The sequence below is a fragment of the Scleropages formosus genome, chromosome 3 (assembly GCF_900964775.1).
Source record: "Scleropages formosus chromosome 3, fSclFor1.1, whole genome shotgun sequence".
NCBI classification, from domain to species: Eukaryota; Metazoa; Chordata; class Actinopteri; order Osteoglossiformes; family Osteoglossidae; genus Scleropages; species Scleropages formosus.
This window is the reverse complement of record NC_041808.1, coordinates 28,619,570-28,643,321: the sequence shown is the minus strand read 5'-3', so window position 1 is coordinate 28,643,321 and position 23,752 is coordinate 28,619,570. Positions and strand designations below refer to the sequence as shown.

Genomic DNA, 23,752 nt, shown 5'->3' with positions numbered 1-23,752 from the left:
CGTTGGGGGAAATGCACAATGCTGGTCCCGGGAACGATGATTCATGCACCGTGTCCCTTTCTGAGCCACATATGGTTGAATCAGCCCTCTGTCCACGCGGTCCGTGTGAGTGATGCCCATATTCACCTCCAGTCAAATTGCATGCATGGACTCTTAGTTAGAAAACATTTATCATATTGTTTGCGTTATCTGGTCACAGAGCAGATGACTTTGTCACTTTCGTAGTGTACGATTTTACACATTTCTTCTCGATGCATTTAAAAAAGTTGAATATTTGCTACAGCAATACTGGAACTTCTCTTAACAGTAAAACGGAGGTTCTTCTTCATGTCTGGCATCTGGACACGCAAGTCCAGTTTCCCAGGAAAAGCTTTATTACAAGTGACTCTGTTTCATGAAATATACATAAATATGTGCTTTTTTAAGAATAATTTCATATCGTGGCAATATTAAGAAGGTCACAATTCACTGCCTGCAGCTGAATCTAATTCCTACAGGTGTTTTGTCGACGATTTAATGAGACAATTTTATTTTCATCGATACATTAACGAGTTAACATCCATGGAATTTATGGAGAGCGAGGAGTTTGAAACACACAGCGTCTCATACGTGGTGTTTATTCTCCATAATCTACAGAGGGCCTTGAGCTTCTCTGGAACATCCGGTTTGTCTGATCACCCGAAGGTAGTCACCGTGCGATAAATATCCCTCGTACACTGAGCATTCGGACGTTCTTTGATGCCGACCACGGTCTGCTCAAGCCTGCCCTCTCTACCGAACGGATTACATGGGACTTTGGTAGAAAATGTTTCAAAGAGCGACTGGAAGCGGAACGCTGCCCTTTTCTTAGGTCCCTGCAAAAAAAAAAAAAAAAAAAAAAAATGATGTCTTATAACAATGTGGCAGAAGGTAATTTTGGCCGCTCTGCTGTTTTGTGTCCGATACAGGTGTTGTGCTACGCAAACTAAATGTGCTGCCGCTAGAGGACTTGGGGGTCTCTTTCCTCCTGTGGTCAGGATGAAGAGCGAGCCGTCTGGCCTCGGCCTCAGCATCCGCATTACGTATATGCTCAATGAATGCGATGACAGTACGGGGCCGTCGTGGCGTTAAGTAACATGGCGATGAGTGGAGCGCAGTAGCACCCCGGGTAGCGAGAGGTAGTAAGAAAGCCTTGACGTGGGGGAGGGACCGAGTGAAGGTCCTGTAAACATCTTGAGGGAGAGAAAAGAGGAGGAATGTGACTGCTTTATTTGGGCATGGTGGAGGTGCAGGGACGCCTGGCTGCAGCCTGCCGCGAAAACATGGTCTACTGCTGAGGATGACACAAGGAGGATCTTGGCTCATACGCCACCTAGGGGCCACCTGCAGGTCTGGCTCCAGCAGTTCCAAGCCGACTGAACACACATTACATTCACATTTATTCATCTAGCAGAAGCTTTTCTCCAAAGCGACGTACATCTCATAGAAAATATAATGCGTGCATTACAGCAGCAGAAAGATTTTTTTTTTTTAAAGCATGTAATGATAAAGTTTGCCCTGTAACTGACTAGTGACTGTCCACTTCCACAGGACTTCACTTTCACTTTCGGTCCTGTTGTACAAGAGAAAGGGTTTGGGGAGGTATTTTGAGAGGATGCATAAAATAAAAAAAAAGACATAGAATTGGTTTCAGAATGTGAGTAATACCAATCTCCCTCATCTGAAAGTTGTGGTGGGAGAATTCATGGGTAACAAAGAAGCGATGAAGCAAACGGAGATATGTGGCCACGGAGCATCCTTTGCGAGACCTCCGGTGAGAAAGCACCGACTACGACTCACTTGCTCTGGAGGCCAGCGAGCGAGGAGCCAGCTGCAGAAGGAGGGGTAGAGGGAGCGATGCTCTGCTACTGAATCTTTCGGGAGTGCTTCCACAGCCCCTCTTACCCCCCCCCCGTCCAGCCTGCCTGGGTCCAGCTGCCTGGCTATTTATGGAAGGTTTCCCCAGCCTACACGCCTGAGAAGAATTCCCGAGGCTTCGAACGAGGATTTAGAGTAGGGGCCTTCGCAGTGAGACGTGTGCCTGCATCTGCCGCCCGCAGCGGGGCACAGGTTAACCGTGTAGAACACACTCACAAAAAGGGTCTTATAAATTCCCTATTCGGGTGTTCTTAATACTTGTGATGATCTGTATATATGCCGTTATGCCAGGCTGTAAGAACGCCTTGTGAACCATATTACAACAGAACTAAAGAGGATAGTGTGGAGGGCAAAGGTGAAGACTCACTGGGCAAATACTAGGACAGCCATCAACATACAAAGGACTCTAAAGGGCAGCAAAATCAGCTCCTTCCCTTTTTAATGACCACACAATGTACATGAATATCACACAAAATTTACTACAGAGATTCCCAGAAGCCCTAACTTTCAGGAATTCAGATTTCAGTTCAGTTTCGGTTGAGGCCGGACAAACCTATAGACCCCGAGGAGAATGCTTTCGAGTGCACCGTGGAGGGGGGGATTGCGGCCAGACTTTGCTTACGTGACCATGTTTGGTAAAACACTTTGGGCACAGTCGCTCTCTTGGCCCCCTTGTCCAAAAGGCACAGAGGAGAGCTGGAATCAGCCGGGGGGGGAGGAGGGGACCGGGCTCTCCCTCCACCACCTCCCACAGTCCGAGCAAGTGCTACGGGTACCATGGCGGACAGACTGACACACTGAACCACAGGGCGACACACCATGAAACCTGCTGGAGTCCAAACAGGGAGACTCACTCTTCGCGTCCTTCTGGCCCCTAAAAGACACTTCGGAGCATTTTATATCAAGCGCTTCATGATATTAATCTGTTTTTTGCTGATGGAACTGATTGAGTATTCAACATAAGTACTCCAGTCATGGGAAAACATGATGATGTTGATGGAGGTTCAGCTCGCCGATGACGCCAGTGTCACGATATTGTTTGGTTAACAAGCGACTAAGAAGTTCACCAGAAACTTCCAGAATGCTTTCACTTTACAAAACGAAAACAACCAACACAACATATCTTGCCTTCAAATTTATTGAAATTAACCGCTTCTGAGTAGATCTCAACCGTGTGCTACTGTTAACATGGGTCGTAGCTGCTTTTCATTCATATCGCGTTGAGACGGCAAATCAGTAGTGATCACTTCACATGACCAAAAAAAGAAAGGATAACACAATTATACACTTCGTTGCTTAAAACAACAAGTAAACACACATCTGATTTCCAAGTCATTTGCATTATTTGATTATAATATACTGTGTGTGTGTATATTATTGAGATCCCTGCTACTTTTACTTCTATTCATTTAGCTGACACTTTTCCCCCCAAGTCACTTACAGTGTTAGACTACTTAGTTATTTACCCATTTATACAGCTGGGTGGTTTTACTGGAGCAATTCAGAGTAAGTACCTCCCTCAAGAGGGGGGTGCAGTGGCACAGTGGGTTGGACCGGGTCCTGCTCTCCAGTGGGTCTGGGGTTCGAGTCCCCCTTGGGGTGCCTTGTGATGGACTGGCGTCCCGTCCTGGGTGTGTCCCCTCATGCCCCAAGTTGCCGGGTTAGGCTTCGGTTCCCCGCAACCCCGTATGGGACAAGCGGTTCAGAAAACGTGTGCGTACCTTGCTCAAGGGTATTTCAGCTGAAGGTAGGACTCAACCCTGCAACCTTTAAGTCCACAAGCAGCAGCTCTACTCACTATGCCACCAACTGCTAGATGGCCTCTGGAACATTCTCTTGTATCAACGGGTTCCAGTGTTACTGCCCAACACCAGAGTACATAAGCGTCCCCAGTGTGGCACAACAACAAACCTGCCAGGATCTACCAGCTGTGATGCCCTTGTCAATGCACTAATAGCAGAATACATGTATTACCAAATTTTCAAGTGTTCCAGTCATCATCCAGACTTCAACAAAAAAAAAAAAAAAAAAAAAAAACACAGCGTCTGGTTATCGGAGCGAGAGCTCTCGTGATATTCGTAAGTCAAGCTACAACTGAGGATTCCGCTCTCGGGCAGAAAAGAACCCGTCACCGCACGTTCGGGCAGAGTGGCGCCCATTAATTCTCGCCCATTAATAGGGGAGAGGAGGCCGACCCTCCTGCGTGCACTAATGACTGCATAAACAAAATATCTGGCTATGATGTGTTTAAAGTCTTAGCATAGCTATCGTGTTGTACCGGCCTACAAGAGCGAAGCGTGTGAGGCGACCTCACAAATCACACCTCAGGGCTCCGGTGCTGCAAACACAGCAAAATCAACAAAGACAAATCAACTCAGAGCAGCGAAGACTTCGTGCAGCGAAATTTCCTTTTCGGAAAATGCCGGAGGAGTAGCACCGCGGGCAAGTCGGCGCTCTTTCCTTATCGTCTTACAGCATTTCTCGCAGCTTTACGGGTGATTTCAGGTCACGAGCGGTGCTGCCGGGCGGAAGGGGAGGGGCAAACAACTCGACACGCCGGTCCTCGTAATCGCGTTCTATACGCCCGAGCCTTTGCGTTCCGAAGGACGACAAAGCTATGCGGTCCGAGTCCAGCTTAATCGGAACCGTCAACAAAGAACAGGGACACGATGCCCGTGTCGCGTGCGCGTTGCGGCGGAACGAGCTCTTTTACCAGCGCCAATCACGCCACGGCTGTCGCGCGCAACACGCACGGCACACTGGCGGTTCCCATGGCAGAGCCACGACGAGCCCAAGGGCCACTTCAAGTTAAGGCATCAGAAAGAATATCTTCTTACATTTATAGTACGTCAATTTTGCCATTGAAGCTGCTGCATGTAGCAATACAGCGTGGAGGCTCTTTTTTTCTGGGTTCTGCAGAACAGTTACGATCAATGAAACAAAAAACCATTGAGCAGAACAAGACGGAGCGAGTGGCCTGCGGTACTGAGACATCTCGCGTCGCCTCTCTTCATCGGGGCAGGAATGTAACACACAGAGGGGACTGAGCAAATATTAATGTAATTGCACTCAACAGGAGACTTTGAGCGCGTAATTTAGAGAGTCAGTCCGGCGTGGCTCATTTGCTCCTGGTTTTGAGGTGAGGGAACCGCGGCCGCAGGGGCAGCGCGCAGCCCGAAAAGCCCCCCTTACGTCTCATGGTGTCCCGCGCGAGCGCCGTGTCTGTTGTCTGGCTCACGGACACCTTCGCTCACAGCCTGCCGGCTGCCTCGGCAGGGGTGTCCACGGGACTGTTGGAAACGCTGTACTGTATGGCTGCCACCGGCGCCCTCCGGTGGTGAGTGAGGGATTTCCACCTAGGGGGCGGCAGGGGCTACCGCGGTACATGCACGCCCAAAGGGGCGCCGCAACATCTCCGAAGTCCGGCTGCTGATTTCACACCTTCCGTGCAGCGCATGTGAGAGAAAGGGGACAGTAGGGGTGGGGTCAGGAGTCGCAGAGCTTTATTCTGAGGGTGGGCGACAGCGCACTGAGGGCCAAGAGCGGCTGTCAGCTCACCGTCGTCCCGTTATTACTTCCTCCGGCGTTTCCAACCACACGAGCAAAGCAAAGCGATACCGTACTCGAGTCGCAAACGACACTGAAGCCGGAGGAGCTCCGAGCACCGCGCTCCCTTAGTTTCTGTGGTTGTTGGCGTGGGCGCTGCCATGCCGCCCGTACTTGCCCATCTGGCCGGCGCCGGTCAGGACCCTGTAGCAGCCACGGGCGATCTTATACATCCAGATGGCGTTGAGGATGTCCAGGCACACGCAGGAGAGGATCCAGGCCACCTGGGCACCCAGGCCCAGGCGATAGAAGGCAGGCGTCCCGAAAGTAGCGATCACCCGGGCGTAGTAAGTGGGTATCACGGCGATGCGGACCAGGAAGAAGACGACGGCCATGGCCACGCCGTTGGCCACCACCAGGTGGTGGGAACGGGGGAACGAGAGGGCCTCAAAGAACCACCTGGAACATCGGAGGAAACGGGGGGGAAGTGGGGTCAGTGAAAGCACTTGCAACTGAAGATAAAACCCTGTGGTGGAGGAGAACGCTGGCATAAGAGCAGAGGGATGCAGAGATGAGCGTTACAGCGAAGAACAGGAGGTAGCAGCTGCACAGATGGGCTCACACTCTTTGGGGGATGGACTCTGAGTAAGGGACTCGGAGACCGTTACTAGAGCCCACACATCATTCCACAGGGAGTAAGGACTCCAAAAAAGAATGGGGTGCCAGGTAAAACGGGGTAAAGCCTTGCCTCTGGTTCACAAACGGGGTGGAGAGCTCCGAGATGAGGCGAAAGTTGGCGAAGTACGGAAGCAGCCCACGGGTCTGCAACAGACGCGCAACAGCGTCAACACGCAGGCAGCACAAAGGAGCAATGAGACACGGGCCACACAGCATCATGTCCGCAGCCGACCCCGTGACATTTATGACGGCCACGCGCTCATCTGCGGACAAAGAGCAGTTTCAGGGTGACTCACCGTGACCGGAATGACAACGATGCGCAGATACCAATAACGCGTAGCAAGTTTACAACACAAAGATATAAACATGAGCGGCGGACGCTTCCTCGCAATAATATTTAGTGCCTCGTTCACAAGAGCGTCACACGCGACGCCCGGCGAGCCGCCGGCGCGTTCGACCGCCTCGGCGGAAGAGCTCGACTCGTCCTACCAAGACGTACGAATAGGCGTACAGCGCCGCCACGTGGTGACACACGAAAAAGCCGTCTCCCATGGTGCTCCAGTTGCAGGCGAGCAGCGCGAGGTCTGTGTTGGAGAGAACGACAATGAGAGGCGGTCAGTTGGGGCTGCTGCGCCACCTACTGGTAGCGCTGTGCAACGGCAGGTTTGGGGCAGCGCCGCAGCGAGCGCGAAAATGCCGTTGGACTGAATTCATTCCGCTAGAGCGAAAGCTGCTCGCATTTTCAGTACGAAATGGGGCTAAATAGTCAAAACAGAGAAACCTTGAGAAGTCGAGAAGTGGCAGCTTCCTGTTTATTTACCCACTTTTAGAGTAAAAAGCAAAAAAAAAAAAAAGCAGGTGAGCTTGTACGTCTCAAGATCATGGGTTTTCTTCTACCATCTGTAAAAAGTACTACAGTACCACACCATTATTAATTTACTTTAGATGATGCTTTTCTCTGTGGCATTAACCTACTGACAACTGTACACCCAAGCATACAGCAGGGTAATTTTTTTACTGGAGGAGTTCAGTGCAAGTACCTCACAGCGGCTCTAACCACTACGCCACCTGCTGCCCGTACATATGGGATCTATGATCAGGCTATCATGTGTCACTGGGTACTTGCAGTGACTACGGTAACTGCGTTCAAAGCACCCAGGATCCAGAGAGCAAGCCACTTGCCATAAATTGCTCAAATAAAAATGACACTGCCGTATACCTGGGTAGATTATGTTAGGAATCTTAATACACAAAACTAATGCTCTAAGTCACTTCATAATGTAATAATAATTATTATATAATCAATAATCCCTTGTAGGAGGAGTGTGAGCAAGAAGGGCTCAGTCTCACCATAAAGGAGGTAACCACAGGTTATGGCCACATTGAGCTTCACCAGTGTGGGGTCCCCCCTGTAAAGCAACAACACACCGATTACAACAAGGGCAGCGGAGGCTGACAAGTAACACACACTCGAGGTGTATACATCTTCACGGGTGGCATCTGCGGCGGGAAAACATTTCGCAGAGAGCGAAGCAGTCGGCGCATCTCTTGCCGCCTACCGTCTGCTAGAACTGCAGCCTCATTCGATAATTATCCCAAGTAATTAGCAACAGCTCCTTGTCCTTGCTCAGATTTACAAACCACCCCTTGCCAATCAACACACACACACAGTCAATTTAATGACACAGAACTGGGACCTCTAACACTCAATGAAAAAAATTTTTAAAAAAAGTACTGTTCAAACACAATGGAAATTCAGAATAACTGAAAAAAAATAAATTACATAATATTATTATATAAAAAGTATTTATTAGCAAAAATCCAGTAACAAATATCAGATACAGACAAAAGTAATCCTTTCTAATAGGAAACAGGCAAAGCAGTGTGATACTGCAGACTGTTAAGTGGTCACACGGGGGTTTTGGGTTATTAATTCAGTAAATCCCTCCACAGCAGCAGAGTGCAGCTCCTACTTAATTGTGCATTTGTGCCGCCTGATTGCTGAGAGCCTTAATGATTGCAGCACTCAATGTGGCAATCGATGATCTCTCCGCTCAAAATTTATTTTCTCTCCATCTAAGCAAAAAAAATAAAATAAAAAAAAAAAAAAAAAAGACAGCAAGTGATTCAATGAATATCTGGAAAAAACACACAGAAGGGAAATCAAAGCTGTGTGAAAGAAATGGGATGAAAGAGACACAAAGGAACAAGGAGAGACGGGAAGGCTCAAATGACAAAAAAAAAAAAGTGGACAAGGCAAACTTAAAATGAAATGGGACAAAAAAAATGGAGACAATTGTGAGTAATTGTGAGGAAATGCGTAATTATGGCAGCGAACAGCTGAGACAAACATTTTTTAGGAGATGGTTGCAGAAAGAAAAGGGCCTGGCGAGTAACAGCAGAGGACCTGGAAGGGGAGGAACGTGGGAAATGCTACAGGGAAGAGGAAAAGACTGATCATGAATATTGTAATATAATCGTCGCTATAATAAAATTAAATCATTGTAACTCCAAACTGTTGCTCTGTACATTAGCTTAGTTCGAGCTCACCCGTTAACATACGGAAACTGAGCTGGCATTTAAAGCCAAACGCAAGCAGATAATGTCAAGACAGTGGGCAGAAATGCATTTGAGGCAGAGGAGAGAAGGAGAAAGGCGACTTTCCCTCCCATCCAGCATCCGTGTTCCGCCGAGATGCTGAACAGGGGAAACAAAGCGTAATGAATGGTGCCGGTTCAAGGGGTTCGGGGTCACATGGGAGGCCGGCCTGCTTTGCGAAGTGAAAAGGGGCCTTGTTCGGAAGGTCGGCGATGCCGACTGGGGTGTGCTCAGCGAAAGCCGAAGTCCAGCTAGTCTCTATCGTGCGTTAAGTTATTGTAATGCGGCCCCACTCCTCTTGCTCAGAGCCAGGGCCCTGAGAGGGGGGAAGGGGGGGGTACACAGAGGGAAGCAGAAGAGCAGAAAGAGCTAGAAGTAGTAAATTCCCCTTGTTGTCAAACTCTTCAACACTGACATCTGGAAACATTTACCACTCACAAAGTCACTCAGCCCTAACGTAATGTGCTCCTGTATCACAAAGAAAGTTGATACGATGGCTAAAGAGAACATATACCTTTTCTTCCCCCCCATGCAACTCGCTTATTAATTCAGTACAACTGCATTTTCCCCAGTGTTAAATGGTCATTTTATTTCTACAAGTATTTTATGCACTACCTATTAAGTCTTGTCCTGCGCAGGATCCCGATGAGCTGAAGTCTATCGAGGAAGCACTGGGCGCAAGGTTGATGTAATCTAACCCCCCCCTTACAAGGGAATTCGAGAAACAGGGTGATACCACAGAATGAATTAACCCTGTTATGTGAGGAATGGGTATAAAATCCCAACTTGTGTCAAGTTAAACGGGTGATGCACTCTGCTCTCCGTGATGCTGATCCCCTGACCACAGAGTAGGTAGGGTGTCCAGCACAGCTGGTATCCAATGTTCAAGCCCTTAAGGGTCTACCTGTTCTGCTTACCAGACTGGGTCGGCATTGACGGCGTCATCGAACCACAGGATGTAAAGGCAGAAGAGCCCTACGACAAATGCATGGATGGTGGACACCATTCTGGAAGGGGAGACACAAGAGGCAGTGGAGATATTGAGACACACTAATGCGACAGTATAGGGACATGCTTGAAGCCCGTTAGAAAGCCACCTTAACAAAACCGTTCAAGCCCTGAGAAACCAGGTGCAATCCGAACCAATCCTATCGCAAGTGTGCTGCTTTGGTTATTTCGGAGGTCTGCCAATTTTTAAAACATAACCTTATTATCATGAAATCACAGCGAGGAGTGCAGTGCAGTGCCACCATCATGCACTCATAAGCAGCCTAATCCCCCGTCTTGGCCTTTAACCTGTACCTGAGGTCACTAAATGCCCTCCTTACATCCGGGCCTTTCATTTGTTCACCGCCCCCCCAGCCTGTAGGGGAAAGGTCTGCATCTGCATGCTGCAGGAGTAAGTTGGTAGTGTTTCCATGTACAGCGTACAAGTCTTGTATGAACGATGTACAGTAATAATGACACAGACATTAAAGGCATTATCAGCTTCCATGAAATAGGTCCAGGAAACAAAGTCACTCAAATCTAATTAATGTTGTGATGTCAAGCACTGGAGTCATTACACTTTATGGGTTGCACTCTTGTCTGGATACTCAGAATTGGAAATAGAGGACATCAGTCCAGCTGTTTTAAGCGGGACACCAGACAGGACAGACGAAATGAAGCATTAATACTTCGCTAGGAGTGACTCTAACATCTACAGATTCTCCTTTGTCTGTCGTCAGTCCTTCACCCTGTTACTATAAAACTCCTACGTGCACATGGTTAATGGCTTTTCCAGCGTTGCACGGTTACAGTTTGTACACAGTGGACACCCACTACACAGCCTGTCAGCCAATGACCTCAAAATAAAGACCCCCCCCCCTCCCCCAGCAGAACAACATGGTAAACTCAGTATCGTCAGCTCTGTAAATCAATATATCGCAGGAATTTGAGACTACGGTGTCCGTTTTGTGGAACTCAAGTGTTTTGTTTGAAATTGAAACAAAGGGGACAGTTTGTAAAGATGAGATAAATGGAAACCCTAAACATGGGTTTTCACCGCATCCTAAGGATCGTGCTTCAAGCAAGTACACGGCACCTGGTCCGGCTGCGGGTGTGTGCGCGGAGGGTGGGGTACCTGGAGTTCCACTCGGTGAGCTTGCCAGGGGCCAGGCGGCGATAGCTGGGGGTGATGAACGCTGAGAGGAGGGGGCTCCCGAGGAAGAACAGCAGCTGAAATCCCACAAAACTACCGCCCATCACAGCAAGGTCCCTCGCCTCCATCCTTCTACTGGGCTGCCAGTGACAGGGGTGGGCCAGAGAAACACGGACACTAAGAGCAGAGAGCAAAAAAAAAAAAAAAAAAAAATGAATATCTAAATGATCAAAATCATATATTCAGTCATCACACAACACTGCTGCTGAGAAAGCATACATCTCTCTTCCTTATTCTGCTCATAGAGAGAAACGGAGGTCCTCCGAGCGCATGGACGTATGTCAGCGCAAAAATGTTCCCTGTTGAACATTCAGATCATCAAACCTTCAGAACTGCGAGTCTGTACAGCTGGGCACGAGAGCTGTGTGCGGTCAAAGCAAGCTAAAGCCGAGGCCCTCCGACAGCCGTGTCTAAAACACATCTACAGAGCAAGACCGTAAATCCCGCTGTAAATCTATTATTGATCCTTGATTGATTGTACTTGTCTTTTTTGTTCTAGAAATATCCACACAGGTCCTCTGTTCCCACAGCAGAGTGTCCAGGAGGAGCGGGCAGACACTGATTCGCGGACCCCCAGAGCATCTCAGCTCCGTGGACCTTTTCTCTTCCTTTCTTTGTAGATCGGGAGTTCTTTTGTTTTCCTCTCCTCAGTAGCCAGCTGGTTTACCATTCATATCTATTATACATTTGACGCTGCATCATTCACGGCAGCCTTGTTCAGTCCTCTGTCACTAGTGAGAAGAGCACTCCATAAAAATAAACTAAAACTTTAGTGAATTGAGCTGAGCTGACACATGATGAAAGCTGAAGGCGAATGCGCGATTCCCATTCCAGCAATAAGCGAACAAATTAAAAGTGTATTTGGAACAGCTTTTGTCCCCCTTTTAAGTGTGGTACGTGATCACCTACACACTTAGTCCATTCTTACATGAACAGCTGCCTTATCTAAAACTCACACGTGGGGTTTCATTGAGTGCTGCCCTGACCGTGGAGACAGTGGGTAACCTTATCTCTGCATCCGTCATAGAAAGTAAGGAGAGAAAGTCAATTAAAGTTGCATTAACATGCAACAGCTGCTCGGGCTACACTGTTATTGTGATGTCACTGTAGATGTACCGGGTCATTTTGTAACCAAAAATTCCTGTTAGAATTTGAGTGTGACTGGATTGAAGGCTGTAAAATATCTGCAGTGACATAATAAGTACCAGTATAACAGATACAGTATCCACTTATATGCTAAGAATACATTCTCATTCATTATGGGAAACCAATTGTCCAGTGTGTAGGGTCACAGTGGTCTGAAGCCTATCCTGGATGAACATGGAGTGAGGCAAGATCATCAGGGCAATCGCACACACACACTTACTCACACACTCTGGGGAAGGAAAGTGAAGCCCCTAGAGGAACCTCACATGAGCACGGGGAGAACATGCAAACTCCACACAGACCGAGCAGGGATCGAACCCACGTCTAATCCCATAGCCCCGAGTGCTTGCTGCGCCACCATGGGATTCGATTGCATGTCAGTTGATTCTACAGAATATGACAGTAATCAGGATAGTATGAGTGTGTGTGTGTGTGTGTGTGTGTGTGATGTGGAGAGAGACTGTCAGAAAGAACTCTGCACTGCGTACGGAATGTGAAGTGCAGGAAGGTCAATGTCCTGAAGTGCTCCGCGGAGACCCCAGGCAGAAACATGGATTCACGCACAAACACAGCTTTGGTAGGTACAGTTCACACTACGCTGATATTTTAAACTAAGTCTGCGGGAGAAATGAGAGAAAACATTCAAACGCCCTTTCACAGGGTCTAATTACCCAAGAGAGGGATTACGGGAAAGTGGATTTCTGTCCTTTTAAATACTTACTAATCTACTATCCCCACGAATATGGACCTGACTTGCCATGTCGCAACACTAAAAATAAACCAGTTTAGAGCAACCCTACATAATCTACAATGGGGTCCTTTTTTATAAATAATCAGGTGCTTTAGGGCAAAAACACAGCTTTTTTTTTTTTTTTTTTTTTAAACTCTGAGAACTTTATTATTGCTGTTAAGGAAACAGCATTAAAATGATCTCAAGAGCTAAACATTGCATTAAAAGAAATTACAACAATCTTGTTACTCAGCTGATATTTCTACCCAAAGCAACTTTTTAGCCATTTATGCAGTGAGATTTTTTTTTTTTTTACACTGCAGAAATTCTGATTAACTGCCGTTCTCAAGGGTGCAGATGCAGAGACCTTCCCAACTGCGCTGGCACCCTGCACCCCGCCGAGCTGCTTCCCCACTCTCTTTAAATCAAATGAAGTGAAGTCTGAGTCCCACCTGAGACCTGAGCACTCCGACTTGTCATACTTACATACTAAGACGTCACATGGCAGACTTTCGGAACAAGCACAGGGATCCGAGCTAAGATGCTGCACAGACACAGAACATGCTACAGTATTGCACCTTCTGACGGCCCTGAGATTGTGCCACCCAGCTGCAACTGGGTTTACGGCCAAACAACATCACTCACACTCTCTCTCACACACACACACACACACACACACACACACACACACACACACACACACACACTGTCTGAACCACTTGTCCCATAGGGGGTCCTGGGGAGCCAGAGCCTAACCTGGCAACACAGGGCGTAGGGCTGGAGGGGGAGGGGACACACCCAGGATGGGATGTCAGTCCATCGCAAGGTACCCCAAGCGGGACTCAAACCCCAGACCCACCGGAGAGGAGGCCAAGGCCAAACCCACCGCACCCCAACATCCTGCTAGAAAATATACCGATGCTGTCATCTCAAGGGCCTCGACCAGCGGAGTCAAAGTAACCGGACGCTGCAGTACCTACAAAGCAAAGGCGACGCAGACGTCCGGGCACAGCGTTGCGTTAGCCTGTCCTGTCTTGTCCCGACAGTGCGAGGAGCTCCTGGCACAGTAAAATGAAGCAGATCTGGCTTTTCCTTTCAGAAGAGCACACTCTGTACAGTACGCCCGGGCACAGTGCTCAGAAACGGGAGCGCTCAGGTCCACTGCAAACAACTGCGCTCTTCTTCTTGCCTTTGCACTTTGGACACCGCTAGCCCACAGGACCCAGGCAGGTTCGCCGACCGCTAGGGGCAGCAGGTGGCATAGTGATGAAGGAGCCGCACGTGCAACGTGAAGGTTGCCGGTACCTGTTACGCAACTGCATGAACTGCTCAAATAGGTACGCTGCGCTTTCTGGTTGGATTTTCAAAACACCACATTGCACATACTGAATTATTAATTGGACTGACAGATGTAGTGCTGCACTCTGAACGGACGCGGCTTACCTCCTCTATTCATTCATTATGGCACGCGCCCGCGGAGTGAACTGACTCGCCTGACAGGCTACTTATTCAATCAATGAGCACCATCGTCGAAAGCTCACATGTATTGTATGTAGGAGAAGACCCGGAGCTCCTCCAGCCCTGGGTGGTTACGCGCGTGCTCCGGCGCAGCCGCTCGCGGCATGAGCCCCCGGTCCACGGGCGACGTGTCAACGAACCCGATCGCGCAACTCCAGCCCAGGGTCCTGCGCTCGCTACCTGCGGCGGGGCTCGAGCCTCATCATCCGCTCTCGCTGCCACCCACGGCGACCCGCGACCGCGGTCTCGGTCTGTTACTTCCCGCTACAGACGCGCTGAACTCGAGGTCCCACGGGCCTGTCCGACCCGGACCTCTGCCGACGCCGGGATTGCCGCACGCTACTCGCCTCGCCTGCTCCACATCATCATCATCATGCCGTCACGCTTCCGAAGGGGCAGCCCGCTCGTCACCCTCCGTCTTACCCCCGAAAAGTTGTTGCTCGGTTCCCTGCTGCCGCCGGGTACTTCGCCGCGCGCTTTGCGAACCCTCTGCAGATCTGCGAATGCGCGATTCTTTAAGAAGTTCTACATTTACAGAGAACAGTCGCCGTGTAAACTTCCCAAAGTTCGTGCTCCTTTTATTTTGGAATTTACAGATCAGCATGACACGTTGCGTCACGAAGTGAAAGCCGCCCCCTCCGAGTCCGTGTCCCTCAGTTCGTCCTCCCCTCCACTTGGCCACGCCCTCACAGCCTTTGACCACCAATGACATCGACTTGGCCACGCCCTCACAGCCTTTGACCACCAATGACATCGACTTGGCCACGACCCCGACTCGTGCACCAGAAGTTCCCTCAGAGTAGCCACGCCTTTCTCCTACTTGGCCACGCCTCCCCGCCGTGTGGCCCCGCCTTGTTCGCTTCTGCGCTGACGCCAGATAATTGGTTACGAAGGCGTCCCGATTCGTCAGTCTGAACGCCCGATCTTGACGGCCAAGGACAGAAGGCGCAAATGTTTTTTAGTCCTTTTCATCAAAAAGATCAAGAAGGTTTATAGCAACCCAGTCTATGGATCTAAACACATAGTACGGTATCACTGAGTTAAATCCAAAACATGGTACTGTACGGACATGATCTTCACTTCAACTTGAAGTTCAAGCAATCCCAGAGCACTACTCGGAATAATCAATATCAGCAAAACGCGAGTTAGTTCAAAGCTATTAAAGCTTTGTAACAATATACTCTCGGAATTGTCTTCCACTGCAGGTAGATTACAAATACATGATGCCTGAAGTGAAGGAACAAAAAGCATTATTACAGGAAATACTATTGTATTGTATAAAAAGTAATGCTGAACATACATTGGCGACTTTGCTCTGTTACTTCACTTGATAGTGTGCTGTTGATTTTGATCTTATTTGTGTGAAAAGTCACAGGTTACATGACTTTACAAGAGATGCAAATTATAATCTGGTGGCACAGCAAGTGGCGCTGCTGTCTCACAGCACCTGGGTGGCGCAAAAGGATGTGGGTTCGATCCCTGCTCAGGCTGTCTGAAATTTGCATGTTCTCCCTGTGTCTGTGTGGGTTTCCTCTGGGTGCTCTGGTTTCTTCCCACAGTCCAAAGACATGCTGTTCATGTTCACCCATAGTGTGTGAGTGACAGGGAGTGTGTTCCACTAATGTACGGATGAGTGACCCAGTGTAAATAGTGTATCTAGCAGTGTAAGTCACCTTGGTGAATAAGGGGTGTGGGCTGATTGATAACACTACATAGAGAGTTCATTGGAAGTTGCTTTGGAGAAAAGTGTCTGCTAAATAAATGAATCAATTCTTGCAGTTATTTCTGATTAAGGGAACCCAAGTATAAATAATAGCCATATGACCAAAGGTATTAAGGCTTTGTGGATTTATGGCCTAGTAGGCATCAGAAAGTTATGCAACATGCATGACAGTGGTTATAATACTTTGTTACGATGAAAAAAATAAAATTAGTATTACAGTAAAATGCATTACATACTCATTACATACTCCTGCACTTCCGTATGGCTGATAAATACAGTTTACTAGCAGACAACGAACTTCTGCATGTTCAATGACTCCGAAATATGGTCCAGTATTATTCAGTAGATGTATTCAAAAGCATTCAGTATGAGGACTGAAATCCTGCGCATCTGTGAACAAATCAGGCTACGATCTAACACAGCGATGGCGTGTGTGGAAGGGCTGTTTTCTGGGACCACTGCCCGTGACCATCTGGCACTGATTAACACAGCCAACATGAACCATAAATTAAGTTTACAAGGAGAGCAGCGGAAAATGACTGTTTCAAGTGATGATGGGCCTTTACTGTAACTATTATAACTGAAGAACATATCACCGCCTCCTACAACAGCACAATTCGTTTCAGTGCTGAAGCTCCTTGTTCTCTGTGAGTTTGGAATTCCCACTGAGCACAAGATGGAAAAAATGGGCAAAATGCTCAATGCTAGTCTTTCAGTCACCAGTAGAGACACTGCTTTTGAGCCCCATTTACTTCTCTTAGTATCTGGCTGCGTAAATGGGTAAACGTGTCTGCAAGTTTAATTCAAGTAAGTTCATGTGTTACAAAGCAGATGCTGGGCAAACAATCGCTGGCTAGGGGTTTTTTAATTCTTTTGTGTAGCAACACTACTGAAAACTACTTAAAATGTGCAATGTTATTAAATTAATGACTCTTTTCAACAGGCATCTTTATTCACTTCACTCATTTTCGCTAACCAGTTGTCCTGGTAAAAAGGTCACGGAGGTCTGGAGTTTATGCCGGAATCAAAGGGTGTAAGGCTGGTGGGTACACCGACATTTAGCATCACCATGATACAGTCATTGGAACACCGGCACACAGCGAGACCCACTCCCGCGACTATCACGACCACTCCCACGACTATCGCGACAACCCCCCGCGACCACTACTGTCGCGACTATCACGACCACTGTCGCAAACTATCGTGATCGACTGTCATAAGTGTCGCGAGTATCGCGACCGCGATCGACTGTCGTTACCCTCACGTAACTGTCGCAACTATCGCGACCAAGATCGACTGTCGCGACTATCACGATCCCAGAAGTGTCACAACAATCACGACCACTGTCTTTTTTTTTACTCAACAAATTACAAATCACACACATTACAAGAACGTTAACTCAGAACAATCAACCTAGCCAGGGAGGAATAGAATTTAAAAAACACTCAAATAACCAGACATTACATCAAAACCTTAAAAATATAACAATAATAAAGTCTTAACGGCCTTCTCATTATCACACTCCTCGATAGTGTTTATCACGACCACTGTGACTGTCGGTGGTCGCGACTATTGCGATCAACTGTCGCGACTGTCACGATCGCCGCGACAGTTACACGATAGTTGATTGCGACAGTTGCGAAAGTTGTTCGCGGTAGTCCAACGCTCGCGCGCTCGCTCACTTTGAAGTTGCTCCCGCGCAAACGAAAAAAAAAAAAAAACTCGCAGAAGACAGAGACAAAAATACGTGAGGAATGAACTTGATATTTCTTGAATACAAGCTAAATACATGGGCAGCGTTTGAACAGAAGTCCATCTCATTTTTTTCCCATAAAAATGAAGCTGTGTGATAAACCTTAGTGGAAACACGCACTCGCAGTTGAGACTCAGGACATTGAATTCTGAACTGAAGCCAACATTTTCTGTCTTGTTTTTATCATCTCGAAAAGAAGCTTGAGGTTTTCTCCTTTTTTCGAGAAAACATGTATCCCTATGTCATCTGCATAACATTATTAATGATATTTATTATTAATTACGTGTCATTCATATATATTTAATTAATAAAGTGATAGAACGTTAAACTAAATTATAACTAAATATAATACAATGTACCATATAAATAGATATATATATATTTTTAATAGAGCCTCCCTTTTTCAGTTCAGTTTCAGCAATACCCTGACCCAAGAAATACTATTCACATAGTCCCAACACAACTAGATTAAGTAAACATAGATGGATTGTACACTATGAAATTAAGTGGAGACAAAACGCAAAAGAACTGTGTTGCATTAACTAATTTTAATTAAGTAAATTGAAGAAGCAGTAAAAATCATGTTGAGTGAACACCGTCTGTTAGAAGTCTAAATAGATTGGAACATTTTATTGCAGCGTGATCATAACACTTTTTGATGACTGTTGAATTTCACTTGGACTTTATGCAATATAATTATGTTCTCATCTCAAACATACATGTATTAAGTTGATTGTAAATGTATTGTTTTAGTGTTTTCAGTAGAGCTACTTTCCATTTTTTTCAGTGCACCTGAACTGCATTTCTTTGCACTGTGGGAGGAAACCGGAGCACCCAGTGGAAACGACACAGACATTGGGAGAACATGCAAAATCCACACTGACAGAGCCAAATTCGAACCTACTGCCAAATAGTTCAGATGTTGTGAGGCAGCAGTGGGCACACACACAAGTTATTTTTCCTGTTATTATGATTTCAAAACTTGCAAATTACATCCCAACTACAGCAATCCATCAATTTATGAAATTAATGCATTCCAGAATATTGCGTATATTGAAATCTTGGATAATAAAAGCCGACTTCCCATTATTTTAAATGGGAAGAATAATAATGCATTCCCAGGCTATCCGAAAACCTCTAACAAATTTTCCCAAGTAACACTAAAACGTTGTAAAACATTTCTATGACTGTCAGCCCATGATTTCAGCATAATATAAATCACACACATTTACATTTACTCATTTAGCAGGCATTTTTCTCCCAGAAAATGATATAAAAGTACATTACACCAACAGAAGAAGTGATCTGGATATATACACACAATTCTTGAATACAGCCAATTCATCCCATACCACTGTATAAACCGATGTCTGTTCAACAAGAAGCTGCATATACACACACACACACACACACACACACACACACACACATTTTCAGAACCGCTTGTCCCTTACGGGGTCACGGGGAACCGGAGCCTACCCGGTAACACAGGGCGTAAAGCCAGAGGGGGAGGGGACACACCCAGGACAGGACGCCAGTCCGCCGCAAGGCACCCCAAGCGGGACTCGAACCCCAGACCCACTGGAGAGCAGGACTGCGGTCCAACCCACTGCGCCACCGCACCCCCTCTAAGCTGCATATAGAATTTTTTAAATAGTTATTTAGATAACATGCACACAGTGACTCTCATGCACTTTGTGGTTTTCAAACATTTAATGAAGCAATTAATTGGCATGTTTCTAAGCAGGGGGCGTGCGGTGGTGCAGTGGCGCAGTGGGTTGAACCACAGTCCTGCTCTCTGGTGGGTCTGGGGTTCAAGTCCTGCTGGGGGTGCCTTGCGATGGGCTGGTGTCCTGTCCTGGGTGTGTCCCCTCCCCCTCCGGCCTTACGCCCTGTGTTGCCGGGTAGGCTCCGGTTCCCCGTGACCCTGTATGGGACACGTGGTTCTGAAAATGTGTGTATGTTTCTAAGCAGAACATTTTAGAAACTGTTTTCCTTACATCCAGTATTTAAGAAGGAATATTTATGTTAACAAATAAGTGTAGAAAGCCATTTAAAACAAACAAACAAGACACACACATTGTCAGAACCGCTTGTCCCATACGGGGTTGCGGGGAACTGGAGCCAACCCAGTAACACAGGGCGCAAGGCCGGAGGGGGAAGGGATACACCCAGGACGGGACGCCAGTCTGTCGTAAAGCACCCTAAGTGGGACTTGAACCCCAGACCCACTGGAGAGCAGGACTGTGGTCCAACCCACTGCGCCACCGCACCCCCACAAACAAGACAGTTTACCATAATATACAGTTTCTGTACTCATCAAGTGAGGAAAAGCACAGTTAATTGTGAGTTGTGGTGGGTGGAGGAGGAAGGAGGCTAGGCAATCATTCTTGCACTGCTGCTGCAGAAATGCATGGTAACAAAGTAACCACGATGTACGAAACCAAGAGCAAATAGCTGATGGTACATTAGCACCAACTACAGTACATTACTGCACTTCCGCTTCACTGGCATGACATGTGACTTTCAAATTTTTCACTTGAGATAAACTTCAGCATACTGATTTTTCAATGTGGAAATCAAAAATTGCCTATCAAAAGCCAAGAGCCATTATACTGAAATTTCACATAAGGAGAGTTCATAAATCAAGGAATGCTTGTAATTTTATTTTTTAGGATTCACTATCATTGTGAAGAGATATTCCTCAAAAATGTCTCCCGAAGTTTGGAAAATATATATATACACACACACACACACACACACACACACATTTTCAGAACCGCTTGTCCCATACAGGGTCACAGGGAACCAGAGCCTAACCCAGCAACTCAGGGCGCAAGGCCGGAGGGGGAGGGGACACACCCAGGACAGGACGCCAGTCCGTCGCAAGGCACCCCAAGCGGGACTCGAACCCCAGACCCACCGGAGAGCAGGACTGTGGTCCAACCCACTGCGCCACTGCGCCACCGCACCCCCGCTTGGAAAATATAGTGCACAAATATTTCCATACATATACAAGGACGTGCAAATTCCGAAATGAGATTGTGGCATCTTCTTATATGCTGTGTACCATAGTGAGGCAGTGAGGCCCTGCATGCGGTTTATAACCCGAGGTGCTGACAGCAGCATCTAACTCTTTCCTTACTTTCATCAGATTCCTGCATCGGACTGAAGATTTGTGGGCGGCCTTAAATTTCACACGCGGCAACACTCTCAAGAAGAAAAGCAGTTTGGTCACACAAGTGTAATACGATTTGAACACTTTAAATGTCGAATAAAAATGCCCAACTCCCACTTTCTGACAACTATTATACGTCCGTCAAGAGCCGCTGCGACATGCCATGCAAACTGGGGGCCTGCATACTGTTTTGTGACAGCATTGACACGTCTGCTGAAAAGCAGAACAGTGATTCAACAGTCGGAGACACTGCTTGCTGTCAACGCTGAAAAACCTCTGTCGAAAAAGTGTTGCGAAGCGCTTCAGCGCTCAGATACCCATGAAACGCAATAGTGATGGAAGGCTCACAGCCCGTGACCTGTCCCTTATTGTGCCTTGGAGCGCTGGCCATACACTGTTTGTTGCAGGTTTATAGGTCACATTTTGTTTAGCTGCTAGTTAAGAGCAAGGAAACCAACGTGGTCTGTGCCTACGAGCACGAGTGTGTGTGCTTGGGGAACTGCAAGATGAACGGGGAGATGTATTAGAGTTAAGATATTTGAGTTTTAATGAACAATTTACTAAGTAATTCAAAACATCTCGAAGGGCACGCTCAGTAGGGTGCTGCGTCAGTTCAGCTGTGGCCTCACCTTCAGGCCCTGCTCCCCATACTGAAAACCCCCTTCCGCTCCTGTACCGTTGCCCTCTATCAAATCATGGGGCTAATTAGCAAAACATTACACGGCAATTAGCAACCCATTAATTGTGCACTTATTAACTTGGTCCTGCCAAGTGCACAGAACGAGGGATGGGGAAGAGACCCTCGTCTCCGCGAAGCAGAGCCGAACGGGCGCTTTCGGGCTCCCTTCCGTTTTACGGTGTTTGGGAGTCTGGATGGAGACAAATCTTATGGAATGAATCTCAGTTTATTTATGTATGTGTGTCTGCCTGTGTCTGACAGAGGGGTGTATTAAATGAAAGCAATTATTCTTCAATCTTCTTCAACCCCCTCAGCTGCCCCCCCCCTCCATTTTCCTTTTGTCAAAATCCAGGGTCAAATGTCATTTCCTCCTTGTTGTCAGGGTTGCCAATCACCTCATATTCTGCAGCAACCGTTGTCCAGGCAACCAAGGGATTTGGTTGCTAGGTACCAGGAGCTATGCAAGGGATTGTTATTTATTTATTTATTTATTTTTGTCTGTATTAGTTTATTTATTCCAGACAGATACCCACAGACACATGCATGACTAATGAGGTACGAGCTAGGGCACCATATTGACTGCAGTATATTGTTGCTCTCATTGTCAAATTGGCACTAATGCATATTTAACAACAGTGCAAATGTGCACATCTGCGGGAGAACGATTCAACTGTTGACATGGCGATCGCGTGCTCAATAATTTGTTCGCTTATTTTTTCCGTTTCATCTGGCACATCTCGAAAGATGTGCGGTCTCATTAAGGCCTTTGGATGCGATTCAAATGAAGCTACAACCAGTTTCATCACGCACTTATACAGTACGTCTCTTTAGCTGATCGGACAGCCAAACAGTGGATTACAAATTGAACTTAGTTTATCTTATGCACTTTTAAAATATTGGTATTCATGGTGAGACGCGCCAACTTGGTACTGAACGTGTTGTATATCACATTTCCAGTATCCCTTGGTCTTATTTTGGCAACTCTACGGATGCTTTTATTTCACTGATGCACTGACATACTATATGCCCAAAGGGGTTTACTTATCCTTTAGCCAGGAAACTGTACTGACAGTAACGTGGAAAAAGGGGAACACTAGTTGACAGTTCAAACTGCGGCAATAACACAGTACTTTACTTCAGTACAGAGCACCAGGTGCCTCTCAAAGCGCTCAGTGTGGGACAAATGATGAACATAATGGAGGTGGAAGTGATCTTCGTTAAGTGAACGGATCACTAATTAATGCACACTATCTATAAAACTGTTTCTGGACTGATAGTGTGAGAAAAGATGGGCTCATTTCCCCTGGGTTAGTGGTGGTGTTCACCACATGATGATGATGTTCACCCCATAATTCACTCCACTCCCACCTGCCTGCACCTCTACTACCCCCCACAATGCTTCAACAGCCAGCTTATCTCCTGCTTGAGGTGCAGGGAGGAGCATCGGGGACAGTGGGTACAGCTCAAAATTCCCTCCCTACGGTATTTCAGGCAGTAGCAGAGGTAAGGCTATCAGAGGGCCTTACAAGGATAGAGGAGCATTCACCAAATGTAAAACCATGAGATTTACATAATCTTATTATACCTGGTTTTTGAAAATGAAAAATGATAAATGCTGTTAAAACGAAAACTAAAAAATGAAGTTCATACTTACCCCTGCATTTTTCAGTAAAGACTAAACATATTCCTTGTGATGTCATGTCATCTACCTTCCTACCTAAAACTGAACTTTAATTATTTTTGTTAGTTTGTTGAGTTAGTTCCAATGTTCTAACTTCTATATTGGATTTTAGGATGTTTCCTTTTGCGCATCCTGTCAAATATAAGGTCTTTTTGACAAGCGAGTTACGAACAGCAATGATAAAATGGAATATGAAATATAATTATAAAGGTTCTTACCCCGGAAGAGTTTTGATGTTTCAAGTCCACCCTCCTACCTTCTGATGGAGGAGTTGAGAAGTAGAAGATTTTTCCCTCCATTTCTTTCTTGTGGATTTTCAAACTGCAATCGCTCTTTCCAGTGATAGATGATGCCCTCGAAGTCAATGGCTTCCACTCAGCTACGTGTATTCTCAAGCAATAACATCGACATCCGTATTATCAACCT

The 23,752-nt window shown here is 46.9% G+C and overlaps 1 protein-coding gene across 4 annotated transcripts; it reads right to left on the bottom strand.

The window, feature by feature from the left end:
• Positions 1–2,163: 2,163 nt before the first annotated feature.
• Positions 2,164–23,686, bottom strand: tlcd4b (TLC domain containing 4b). Of its 4 annotated transcripts, XR_001965456.2 has the most exons (8): positions 23,545–23,686; positions 10,841–11,035; positions 9,636–9,725; positions 7,471–7,529; positions 6,610–6,704; positions 6,191–6,264; positions 5,455–5,901; positions 2,164–5,337 (listed from the first exon to the last, which is right to left on the bottom strand). XR_001965456.2 is itself a non-coding variant. In XM_018738641.2 (7 exons), exons 2-7 carry the CDS (start codon positions 10,984–10,986, stop codon positions 5,571–5,573), a joined length of 795 nt encoding a protein of 264 aa, XP_018594157.1. In that variant the 5' UTR covers positions 10,987–11,035; positions 23,545–23,686; the 3' UTR covers positions 2,164–5,570. The 4 variants fall into 4 exon arrangements, 3 of the variants coding, with proteins under 3 accessions (XP_018594157.1, XP_018594159.1, XP_018594158.1); XM_018738641.2 differs by having other exon boundaries at positions 2,164–5,901; XM_018738643.2 differs by having other exon boundaries at positions 2,164–5,901; positions 23,583–23,686.
• Between the last annotated feature and the right edge of the window lie 66 nt (positions 23,687–23,752).

Excerpts from the sequence above, each read along its gene's own strand:
- tlcd4b (XM_018738641.2), bottom strand. The coding sequence starts at position 10,986 with ATGGAGGCGAGGGACCTTGCTGTGATGGGCGGTAGTTTTGTGGGATTT. Across the intron at positions 6,705-7,470 it reads CTGTGGTTACCTCCTTTATG|ACCTCGCGCTGCTCGCCTGC; the intron begins GTGAGACTGAGC and ends TCTCCAACACAG. Across the intron at positions 5,902-6,190 it reads ACCCCGTTTGTGAACCAGAG|GTGGTTCTTTGAGGCCCTCT; the intron begins GCAAGGCTTTAC and ends CCGATGTTCCAG.